Source organism: Sesamum indicum, linkage group LG8 (assembly GCF_000512975.1).
Source record: "Sesamum indicum cultivar Zhongzhi No. 13 linkage group LG8, S_indicum_v1.0, whole genome shotgun sequence".
Classification (NCBI taxonomy): Eukaryota; Viridiplantae; Streptophyta; class Magnoliopsida; order Lamiales; family Pedaliaceae; genus Sesamum; species Sesamum indicum.
Window position 1 is genome coordinate 8809410 of NC_026152.1, and position 12524 is coordinate 8821933.

At 35.0% G+C, this 12524-nt stretch overlaps 3 protein-coding genes across 3 annotated transcripts; 2 read left to right on the forward strand and 1 right to left on the reverse strand.

Moving 5' to 3' along the window:
* LOC105168602 (probable E3 ubiquitin-protein ligase XERICO) lies at window positions 4203–4694 on the forward strand. The gene has a single exon (XM_011088736.1). It carries the CDS (start codon window positions 4203–4205, stop codon window positions 4692–4694), a length of 492 nt encoding a protein of 163 aa, XP_011087038.1.
* LOC105168603 (putative pectate lyase 2) lies at window positions 5870–7645 on the reverse strand. Its single transcript, XM_011088737.2, has 4 exons — window positions 6829–7645; window positions 6637–6734; window positions 6430–6574; window positions 5870–6330 (listed from the first exon to the last, which is right to left on the reverse strand). Exons 1-4 carry the CDS (start codon window positions 7525–7527, stop codon window positions 6109–6111), a joined length of 1164 nt encoding a protein of 387 aa, XP_011087039.1. The 5' UTR covers window positions 7528–7645; the 3' UTR covers window positions 5870–6108.
* On the forward strand, window positions 9264–11907 carry LOC105168604 (proline synthase co-transcribed bacterial homolog protein; the record flags this gene model as incomplete). Its single annotated transcript, XM_011088738.2, has 7 exons — window positions 9264–9491; window positions 9703–9769; window positions 10366–10412; window positions 10720–10807; window positions 10957–11090; window positions 11180–11278; window positions 11514–11907. Coding segments are annotated over 7 exons (738 nt in total), but the record flags the coding sequence as incomplete, so codon positions are not given.

A 12524-nucleotide genomic window follows, 5' to 3' on the forward strand; every position in this document is an offset into this window, starting at 1 on the left:
TGGATCCACCTAAATATTATAAATACCTCATGTTCAGTTCATTTATGGTAAGACATTTATTATTGCTTGAGATTGCATTTGGATCGCTTGTTCAATATCAAATACTTCACTGACTTAGTATCGAAGGGTTTTAGTTGGAATCCTCTTAATAAACCTAACGATCTGCTCTCTTTCATCAGGTTCCAAACCTTTTCAAGGATGAAAAGTAACTGACAACATACAACACGAATCATAAATAATATATAATTATAAACTTATAGATACTAGTAAATTAATATTAGAATTTTCTATTTATAAGGTCATATTAAACGCATGTGTTGTGATCTTAAACATAAATAGAGAATTTCTTCACTTATCTAAAAAAGCTTATTGAGCAGTGATTTTTTTTCCCAAAATAATTAATTTACAATAATAAGGGAGGTCAAGAAATTTGGGTTTGAGCTTAAAACGAAAAAGAGGTTATTCATTCAACCAAATGATTGTTGGTACAGTATCTGTTTTTTTGGTGGGCCCACGATGCACCCAATCGTACACACGCCCAATATTTGAATCCAATACTTGTAAAAAGAATTCTTATAGCCCAAACCATTGAGTTGGCCCGAATAGTCTATTGTGTGGATGCATTAGTGTTGGTTGTTTATGCTAATTTGAGAGTTGGAATTGTTTGGACTTTGTGTCAAAGGGATTCATCACTGATTAGTAGCTATATAATTGGATCATGCAGGGATTAGGCCCAACTCATAGCCCTTCAATCCAGGGTGTTTTGGGCTTCCAATTTTCAAAGAAAAGGGCTAGTCCGGCCCAAAAGATAAAAAAGAGTGGGTGTGAGGAGTATAATTAATTAAGTCACACTCCAAAACACGAAATGATTACAATGACAGTTGTCAGGGTTGGATTGGATAGGATAGGATTGAATGAGTTGGAGAAAATGGAGTGGAGTGGAGCAGTGTGTATATTTGATGCGTGTTGAACTGAATGTGAACGTGTCGGGGATGCGCATGTGCAGTAAAACAATGAGTGTACAATTATGACAAGCTTCACCTACGCGGCTCCGCAAATCCTGTCTTTCCCCACTTCCACGTGCTTCCTAATTCTTCATTACCAATTCACTTTTCTCTCTCTCTCTCTCTCTTAAATTACACAATTATTAGTTTTATTGTCCCACAACTCAGATTCACGTCGAAAAGTTTCATTCTGATTGATTGAAGTTATGCATTTTTTGTGGCTTGGGATGTGTTGGTGTCTCATTGTTTGAGATATTGTATAAGGTATTATTTATTTTATTTTCATAAATTTTATAATTTTATCTTGAAAAGACATCTAAATGATCTGACTTACAATTCAATCGGTTCTCCATTGCACTAGGTATTGTTTATTTTATCTTCGTATGAGTCCTATGATTTTGTATAGAATAAGTGCTTTGCTCTGGAGAAGAAGCATTGGATCTTATAAGCCATTCAAACTTCTCGTCTACAACTAATGTGAATGCTTGCTTACATCAGTAATTAGTATATAATTTTAAAAAATAATTTTCACATAGTATTTATGTTTAAGTTATTTATCTATTTTAGAATTAATGAGCTAATAACTGTAGGTTGTTTGAGGTTAATTTTTGGTAATTAATATTCTTTGTATAAATCTATATTGTTCTGTTACGCCTCAAGGGTGAGAGTAATTATTTTTTTGTTGATAAAATATATATGAAGGAAAATATTCTGAAACATTTTTATTTTTACACAATATGACCCTCTTTAAATTTCTTTATCTTGGATATATTATTCATGCATATTTTAAAATTATTGAAAAAGGATATAAGAAAATATTAATTGTGATCTATTATTTATTTTAATTTTCTCCTCTTTCATATAATATTTTAAACGAAAAAACCTTAAAAATGCACAAATCCCACATCAATTATAGAGAGAATGAGCTTGTACAGATCATAAGTTTTAAGGGCCTTCTCTTTGAGCAATGGGACATTGATCGTAGCAGCGACTTATAAGTTATTATATTTTTTATGAATAATTGGTGTGAGACGTAAGAAAATACCAATAAAAAATAGCAAGAACTAACCTAGAAAACATCCTAATATTCTTAATTGGTGGAAAGAAATTAGATAGGAAAAAGAAAAAGTATTTGAAATAATTTAATTTTGAAAACATTGGATTGTGAACCTGCACCAAATAGCCCCACCCAACACTTAATTATTCTAATGTATAGAATATTGAGCAGAAGTGGTGCCTCGTCTTACAATGAAAAATCAAAGTAAATATATATTATATACTAGTCCAATTACACACAAAATAAAATGGGGTGCATGAATTTTGCACCAAAATTGCCTCTTTAAATGTGCAAGTCAAAGAAAAGAGTATCTAATCAACCATAATTCTTAATACAAAGTCAATTACTAGAGAAACTGAATAGACAAATATATGTCAACAGTTGAATTTTGCAACAATTATAATTATGAAAAATGAACTTTCAAAAGGGCCCAAAAAAAAAAAAAAAGCCCATCAAATTTGTTATTATTTTTTGATGGCATCTTGGAAATTTTAAGTTATTATAGACTTGTTAAAGATATTAATATTAAATTTTCTCTTCTATGATATCTTAATTTTTCAGAGAGGTGTGGTTGTCTAACAAAAGGACATGTATAAATAATAAAATTTTTTGAGAAGGTGTAAGTATAATTTTAAAACTTATGTGAGAGAAAGTATAATTTTACATTTTTAGAGCAGGGCCTAAGTATAATTTACCATAAACTATATATTGATGTATCAATCGAATTGATGTACTATTAATTGTAATCATAAATTTAAAGATAATAGAATATACACCACCAAAATTGAAAATAATAATTGATAATTTTGCTAATAAATTTCAAGAATTGCAGGGAGTTAAGGCATCAATTTTGACCAAATTAACATAAGCTGAGGTGATAGAAATATATTATCACCTGAAAACAAGATTCATGTATTTGTATAGTGGCGCTGAGAGTATTATAAAACAAGCACAAGTCTATAATTAATTTTGCCAACATACATTTATCTGTACCAATAATTGAGCTGAAATATCAGTTTCTTCTATTTAACTAATTTCTTTAATTATTTTTTTTATATCAAGGACTAGACTTCTACAGATATGTATATGTTCAAGGCAAGTCCAAATATTATATATATATAGATGTGTGTTAAGGGCAAACAAATATATTATTGATGCGTAAACCTAATCTTGTTATGTTTGAATTGATGGATTTAAATGAAACTTTAAATATTTAGTAACAAATTTTTGATATTTCTATATTTCAAAAGATTTTAAAATTTTTAATTCTCATTTTGAATTATAAATATATTTTGTGAAATATTAATTAAGTTATATATTTTTTTATATATAAAATTATTTTCTTCAAATTTCAAACTCAAATCCAAATACAACATTATCGAAAAAAATAAAGGTGGAGCCTAGCAACACCAATAATTATTGAATCAAAATACATTTCAATCACTAAAAAAAAAAGGGACAAGAACATTAGAACAGGGAAAAAAAATAAAAGTATCACAAAAAACGAAGAGGATATATGATTAAATAAATTAACAATAATTGAAACTCAACTTTCCATTTCTCCCATGTTAATATATATAGTAAACAACAACGGATATGCAGGTGGTTTGTTCTGAATTATATAATCCAAGAAAAGAGAGATGACCGGCGGGAATGTGGGGTCGGCGCCGGCCTTCCACCACCCCCCACCCCCCCCACAAGATTTTATACCTCGGCTGCAGCACCCTTAGTTTCCATTTATATATATATATATATATTATTAAATAAACATATATCTATATATATAGAATATTATTTGCAACCCCCCCAGCCCCCTTGAGTGTTCTTCATTCAAACCCCATTGTTTTCTTGCAGCCCCTCTCACAACCCCCAAAAGTCAAAACCTTAACTAGCACTGCACAAACCCAACATCATATTTTTCACCAAAATTCCACGTTGACTTATAACCTTTCATCATTTCCCCGCCCATTCCTTCTACTATATAAACGCAACCTCACTTCTCATTTTCCTTCACTCTTCATCTCTTCAGCTGTCTCCCCAAATCCACACTGCTTACTTACATATATACTCATCAAATCTGTTTGAGAAACACAGCAATTAGCACTAGCCAGCAGCTTGATCTTGATCAGGAATCATCAAGAATGATTTGCCTGTACGCAGAAACGCATTTGTCCACTTTTACATTGATCCTCTACGCTTGTGTATGGATCCCGTTTCTCCAAATAGCGCAGGCTTTTGTAAGATTCTTCACCTTCCTAATCGACCCGCACCGTCAAGCCTGCAGCAGCAGCTATGATGAGAACCCGGACTGGGAGCTGGATCTTCCAGTCTCCCAGTTTCAAGAACTAGAGCTGATGATGGGCAACAAGAATGGAGGAGAAGTGAGTTGTGACGCTCATGAGGACGAAATGTGCTCGATTTGCTTGACTGAGTTCGAGAAAGAGGAATTGGTGAACAAACTGCCGAAATGCGGGCACGTATTTCACGTGGGGTGCCTGGAGAAATGGCTGGACAGATGCCAGTTCACCTGCCCGCTTTGCAGGTCTATGCTGTTGCATGTTCGTTCTTCCTCCCCATGCAAAACATCATGGGCTTCTTCTTCTCCCATCTGTATCAATCTGCCCCCTAATTGATTCTTTTCATGTATTCATAGAGATGTATATATTCATATATATGATTCGACCAATTTTTGTTACTGATCAGAGGAGAAGGTATTGATATTTGATATTAGGCAATGAAATCAATTTTTTGTGGTGTTAATTTTAACCTGTCAAGCATTAATCTTGAGTAATCATGGCTCCCTGCCCCTTTTCGGAGTAGTGCTGCTATGAGGACTTCAACTTTCTGATGTGTTTTATTTCTTAAAATGAGAGAAATGTTCCTAGTTTTATTTAAAAATGGGGTTTTGACTTGCGCCATTTCGCAGGCTGATAAGGTCGTCTCAACTTCTATTATTGGGGAAGACTTTTTAACAGCAGAATACATCTCATGCCTGGAATTCAGAGTTTCCCTAATAAGTAATCAGATTGAATTTTTTTTGTTGCAAATTTTATTCCATCTTCTACTCCATTCAACATATAAAGATGGCAATGTCATCATGTATTTTATATATGTTTAATGGGTAGAAGATAAAATAGGATTTACGACAGAAAATTCGAGATATGTGTCCGCTAATTAAAACTACAAAAGTTTATTGCATTTAAGTCCCGTAATTAAAGACATTTGACATATTAATCCTGTAACTTACTATAATAGCAATTTAGTCCTGTATGTTTTTATTTTCACAATTTCAGGAGAAAATTGGCCGAAATCACACATTACTATCTGGCCAACTTTAAAAGTTCTGATCAATTTTGTGTTAAAATCGAGAAAATTAAAACATACGGAACTAAATTGCTATGCTCACAAGTTAAAGACCAAAATCACAGCACCTGCATTTAAGCCAAACTGAAAATATGAGTTTGTAGCTTTTGGATGATTTTCACCAAGGTTTTAGCTTCTGGTAACTTGTGTGAGTGATCCAAACATCAGATATTCACATTGTTACAGTTTAGGAAACTGATATTTAAATCAGATGTTTCTTCTGGAGCAACATACAGAGAAGCATAAACATGCTGATCAGAGCAATTTCCAGGAAATCCCCTGTTCCTCAACGAGGGATATGGGAGACTGCTTGCTTGATGAATCCTGACACTTTTTCTTGTCCTCATGGGAGATGTTAATAGATATAATTACCTTGTGGAAGCTCTGTGTTTACAGACATGATTTACGGCTAGCGATAAATCAACCAGTCCTATAGTAAGGGTAATTCTTCGGACAAAAACGTTCCATTAAAGAAGTGAAATTTACAGAATGGTCAAGTTTTTAAAAGATCGAAACGCTGGCTAACTGGTTCTTGTTAGCCCAACCTGCTGCTAACAACTATTCTAGCTAAAAATGAAGAACCCCTACGGAGATTCTAACAATTGACCTTTCTGCCTGCGCAATTAGTGCAGGTGGTATTCATGTGTGACAACTAACCAAGCAAAGGTATTTACACAAAGTATGTCAACATGCTTTACTGGCAGTACAGCCCAAGGGGCCGGCGTCGGCTGTCAGAGCAGGCACCATCGACCCATCAGCAACGTTAAACGACTGAGCTTTAGTGTAACCTGGCGCGCAGCTCCCATATCCAGAAGGAACAAAATAAGCCCCATTGAAGAATTTGTCCCTCGACGACCTCCATTTCCAGTTCTTCCACCCACTACTTGTAACCTCTCTCTTTGTAACCTGTTCAATATGTTGCACAATTAGCTTACGACTATGTCTATGTGAAAACTTGCCAGTTTCCTGTTATTGTAACATAGTTAAGAACAACATTCGACTCACTTGTTTTATATCAGGACTATTAGGCGCCATGAAGTAGTTTCCTTCACTGAAGATGGTTGGATCAGCACTTCCACCAATGGCATACATCTCCCACTGGTCGTATCTGTTGTTAGCCACGTGTGCATAACCTAGCCTGACCCTGCTCGTGATAATTAATTAACTACTTTTAGAGTCTTAAGTAACATGATTCACTGCAAAATCTAAAATGAGACATCAAATAAACCGGGGCCAAAATGGTTAAAGACAACTGTGACTTTGATGCTCTTGTCCTCTAGATTGTTGTCGTCGTGTCCGAATAACATAACCTGTCAAAACATGTTAAAGTAGGTAAATTAAACACAATAATGAACATGAATTATGTGTGTCAATGACAAAAAATGTAGCTAGGTAGCTACTTACTTTATCATGTTGGGAGAAGTAATTGTTAGAAATGGTGATGGCAGTCGAGGCATGAATCACATCGATGAGCCCATCAGTGCAACGTGCTAGGTAACAATGATCAATCCATATATCCGTGGAAGCAAATATATCAATGGCATCACCATCAGAGCCCCGACGATGGCCCATGTGAATCGGGCTGTCCCGAACTATGCCTTGATTTCCGGGCTTACAATCATGAATGCTAATACCATGTATGATCACATGACTAACATGTTGTATAGTTATGCACGGCCCATAAGCAATCTCCACTTTGGCCCCTCTCCCATCTATGGTCTTGTAACTATTCATCATCAGCTCATTCTTTAGTCTAATAACCATACTTCTTGCAAAAATGATCCACAGTGGTTTTTCTTGGATCGCACCATACCGCAGTGTACCCGGTTTGGGACTTTCCGGGTCATCCGATGGATCCGTCACAACATACGTTGCACCATACTTCCCTCCGACTGCATCCTTCCCGAACCCGACGACACAATCCGCCAGAGCACGGCGGTCGGAAGCCCACATGGAGTTGGCCCTCCAACAGGAGTCTATTGGGTTCATGATTTTCTTGCTGTATGAATTGGGCGGAGGGTTGTAAGAACCAAGCACTAGTGTTGTTGAAGTGCAAGCAAGAACGAGAGCAAGTGTAAGTGGGAGAGATGGTGAGGAGGCCATGGCTAGGACAGTGAAGTATTGAGGTGCAAGAATTTAATGAAGGGATGTTGCTTTTTATATGCATATTTAGGTGGTGATGCTAATTAATGTAGGTGGCTTCCACGTTTACATAGGAATGTTTCTTTGGTTTTGGCTAAGATTTTGTGCAAGATGATAGACGTGATCGCACGAGGTGGTGTGAGGGTTCTTGACTTTCGCAAATATCTAATTCTCAGCCTTGAAATCGCCGAGTCTGGAGAGAATCTGAACTCAAATATTTTGTTTAGTATGAAAATAATTATTAGATTGTATTAAGATTGAAAAATAAATCAAATTATTGATAGTGGATTGAATTTTTTTGATAAAAACTCCTTTCAACTTAATAAGTTGAATTTATCAAACCAAATTTGACCAGAAAATTTTGTTCAGTAAATTTTTAAGTGGTTCGAGCTCGATTCAATTAGCTCTGATTGAAGTTTATATTGGCTCGATTAGATTAATCTTCAACCCAAACTCGATTTTTGAAACAGAATAGATATTCAAACAAATTTGAACAATAATACATCCGAGTTGGCTGAGACCATTTACAGACCTGGCCCTGGGTTGGATTGGCTTAATGCGCTTCATATGTATAAAAAGTTTAAAGAACTATACTGAAATTAATTAATCAACTATATATGTTTGTTGATAGTAATTTATAATTATGGTTGTATAGAGCAGTGATGAATATAAATTTGAATTAAAGCCAAAAGAATTCGTTTTGCGTGACATATTTTTGAGGCAGACAAAGATTATGAGACTGAAATTTGGGGGTTGTGTCCGGGGGAAATTGCGACGCATTAGGACTCATGCAGGGGCTGATGTTACGGACATGCGTTAAATTCATTTAAACTGGTAAGCATGACATGCAATACTCATATACATAATAAACAATTTTATAATAAATATTAATCAATAACTTGAAGACGTTGAAACCATATATACACAAATATATATATTATCATGTACACTCAACATTATTCAATATTTGGTTTTTAATTTTATTTTTCTTATAGTAAAGAATAGATTTCCTTTTCTCTCTTGTTTTGAGTAACTAAATTATATGAAGAGTAAATTATAATGATTTTTTTTTTTAGATTTGGCATAATTATAATTATACCTTCGTTATTTGAAAAATTATAAATACCATTTGAAATTAACGATTATTTTAACATATACCCATTTGTGACAGCTTATTGTAGAGGGCATTTGTTGGATGTCTATTAATTTTAAAAGGCATTTATAATTATTTAAACAATATAGAGGTACTTGTAACTATGACAAACCTGATAGGAGTTTGTAGTAATTTACCCTTGTACTAATGATATAGTGATCCATCTCTTTTAAATGAGAAAAAATAAATAAAAGTTAAGAAAAATTGGTGTAAATCTCTATTACTTAATTTTTTGTGGATAATTGAATTGAGTTCAAATCAAATTTGAAAAATTTATCAGACAAAAAAATTAAATTTCAGTTTAATTTTTTATACCATCAAATCGAGCTCAAAGAATTTTTTTATTAATTACTCTTAAATTAAATATTAAATAATTTTAATTATTTTTTCTGAGGTTATCCATATCCAATTAATTGAACCAAAAGCATATGTATCCCTTGTCATAAATATAGTTTTAAGGGAGCAAATTGTAATTTTCTGATCCAAAAATTTCAGAGAAATTATATTCACCTACACTGAAAATACTGAAATTAGCAAAAAATGACAAAGGGCGGCGCCTTCCGCTACGGACGGCGCGGCTGCGACAGCTCTGCGCTCAGTCCTCCATCGGGTTAACCAGGCAGCCGAGAGGGCCGGTCGTGCGCCGGACCGGATCAGAGTTGTGGCCGTGAGCAAGACTAAGCCGGTCCCCCTCCTCCGCCAAGTGTACGACGCCGGACACCGCTGCTTCGGAGAGAATTATGTCCAAGAGCTCGTTGAGAAAGCTCCTCAGGTCTCACATCTCTATTTCTCTGTCTCTTTGTCTTTATTGAATTGAATGCTGATAATTTATAGGTTGGGCAAAGAGACTGCTTTTTGGCTGTAATCGTAGTTCTTTGCGGATTTTAGTTTCTTTTGTTGACTCGTAATTTGATTAAGGTCAGATTGATGTTTTTGTAATTTCGTGCACAGTCACCAGCTTTAGTCTCTGTGTTGGATTGCAGCTGCCGGAAGACATAGAATGGCATTTTATTGGAAATTTGCAAAGCAATAAAGTGAAGACACTTCTGAGTATGTTAGAACCCTCTCCCTTTGTAATCGAGGTCTTAATGTGATCATAACCCTCATCAGAGGTGGATATTGTGAATGACTCACTATACAGCTTTGAAATTTTTGAAGGTTTTTAATAAAGCATCTAATCATTTAACCAGCTGGCTGCAGAAAAATTCCAGTGTTGTGCTTGAAAGATACAATCTCTGTAGATGATAATGGGTATTGAAGGTGAAAGATCTGACCAATTTTGAAAAATGTTGGAACTTGTTAAATGACAAAAGCTTCAGCGACCGCGTTTACTAATGGCATGATATGATTTGATTGCCCTTGATGTTAAAATGTTATTTTTGTCCATATGGGTTGTATTTTTGGACCAAGTCTAACATGTCTGGTTTATTCAGCTCTGTGGAAGAAACTGATTCTGGTCTAAACGGATTTCTCTTGGAGTTAAAACTTGTATCAGAAGTGTCGAAGGATTGACTGGACTGTGGGAGTAATTTGAGGATAGAGATTAAGGATTTTGTTTTCTTTGTAGTCCACAAAGAAACTACGCGTCTAGTTTCAGGTGCAGAATTTTGGGTTCTAATCTAACATTCTTTCTTTCTGTTTTGCAGCTGGGGTACCAAATCTTGCCATGGTGGAGACTGTAGATGATGAGAAGGTAAACTTACTTGTAGCTTTTGGGTCCATGTTATTAGCTGTTGTAAAGTTTATATAGCTTTGTACTGAAAGTATACTGCAGAAGCCATGAAAGTGCTAGTCATAAACCTTCAACAATAAGTTACAATGAAAAGATTATACCAAAGTTGAAATTTCAAATTCTAGTTTGATAATTTAACTGATCCGCCTCTTAAGGCATTATAGTTTAGTTTTCTTTGTTAATTAGTTTGATCTTCCCATTATGACATCCTCACAGATCAGAGATGGAATTTAGTTTTTTGCTGATTCCAATATCTTGTTTTCTGTAGATTGCAAATCATCTTAACCGGGCAATTGGAAACATTGGAAGGAAACCTTTGAAAGTATTGGTCCAAGTCAATACAAGTGGTGAAGAATGTAGGTAAATTTAAGTATCGCTTGATTGATGGGTCTTCTGTATTTTTATTTGCTTCTATTGAGTACTCAACCTGATTTTATTGGACATCAACGTGTCCTATCATAAAGCAAGGTTAATAACAATTGGTTTTGTGGTCTTGTTCTGGCAGCTAAATCTGGTGTTGAACCTGCTGGTTGTGTGGATCTTGTGAAGCATATTAGTATGAACTGCCCTAATCTTGAATTTTGTGGCCTGATGACAATAGGAATGCCAGATTACACTTCTACCCCAGAGAATTTCAAGGTATATCTACATCTATTATTGTTGCTGGGTAGCACGGTGCCAATTTATCTATTGAAAATAGCCTCATCTCATTACTCTTTGGGTGTCAGACATTAGCAAGCTGTAGAAGCGAAGTGTGCAAGGCCCTTGGGATAGCAGAAGAGCAGTGTGAGCTGTCAATGGGCATGTCTGGTGACTTTGAGCTTGCTGTGAGTGCTAGTTTCCATATTTTTTCTTTTTCACTAGTACTGACAATGGATGCTTAGCATAAATTGTACATCCGAGCACCTTCTAACAGGACTCTGGGAAGAGCTTTCGACCCCCTTTGACTCTTTTGTTTGTAATGTCCCAACAAATCCACTCAATATCAATGGGATAAATTGCTGAGCTACATAGTCCCCGGCGCCGAAGAGTACAACTGACGAATTCTTGGTCATTTTGCAGATTGAGATGGGCAGCACAAATGTTAGGATTGGATCTACCATATTTGGAGCCAGAGAGTATCCAAAGAAACAGTAAAACTAACTCTGCTGCTCCGCATTTAGAGAATTACAGCCGTAAAATTTCTTATTCTCTGCCCCATCACCCTACAACTGCTTTTGATTTTTGCTCACTGGAGCTAGCGTTTTGGGCTAAGCAATTTCCACATTCAGCAGCATGTGGTCTGTTTAATGATATCCACACCACTATGTAGCTCGTTGATGGCTACTTGATCCCAATCTTGCATACGATGGCTGTAATAACTTAAAAAATTAAAGAGAAATTTTTTGACGAGTGTTCGGAGTTGGAATGTTTACAGTCTTTTTTATACATGTAACATGGATGGATCCCTGATGAAGGGCATGCATCACTCCCCTCTTTTATAGGAAAGGTCAATCTCGTAGAACAGGGAGCTTTGGAAGTCATTAAGAATGACCTAATGTTATCCATCGTGTTGGGTAAAGTTCCGTCAGCGAGTATGTTTTCCACTTTGCGGAAGGCCTATTTGCCGTTGTTGATTGTCGTGCTCCAAACTTAGTTAAAATTGTACTTGTGTATTAAGGTCCAAAGCCTTGTGAAAATTACTTTTGGTCGCCACCACGTAGATCGACTAAAATATCTTTACTTATACCTATTTCTTCTTCCATAATTAATATTTTTAATTCAAATAGGTGCTCAATTAATTTTTATTTATAATTATAATAATTTTTATAAGTTATAATAATATATATAATATAATTGCATTCAACATGTCATTTCAACTCATTTTTTAAAATCACGTGGGACTAACCCCCTCCCCCAACAAATATCCAATAGGCAATGTCATTTATTTGGTCAAAAATTTAAATTTTGGCCACTGAAGAACTAAATATCATCAATTTTAAAACTTAACGGACTTATAAAAATGAGCATAATTATGGAACTAAAATTAATATTGAGCATAATTAACGAACTAAAAATTTAATTTTTTTGTTA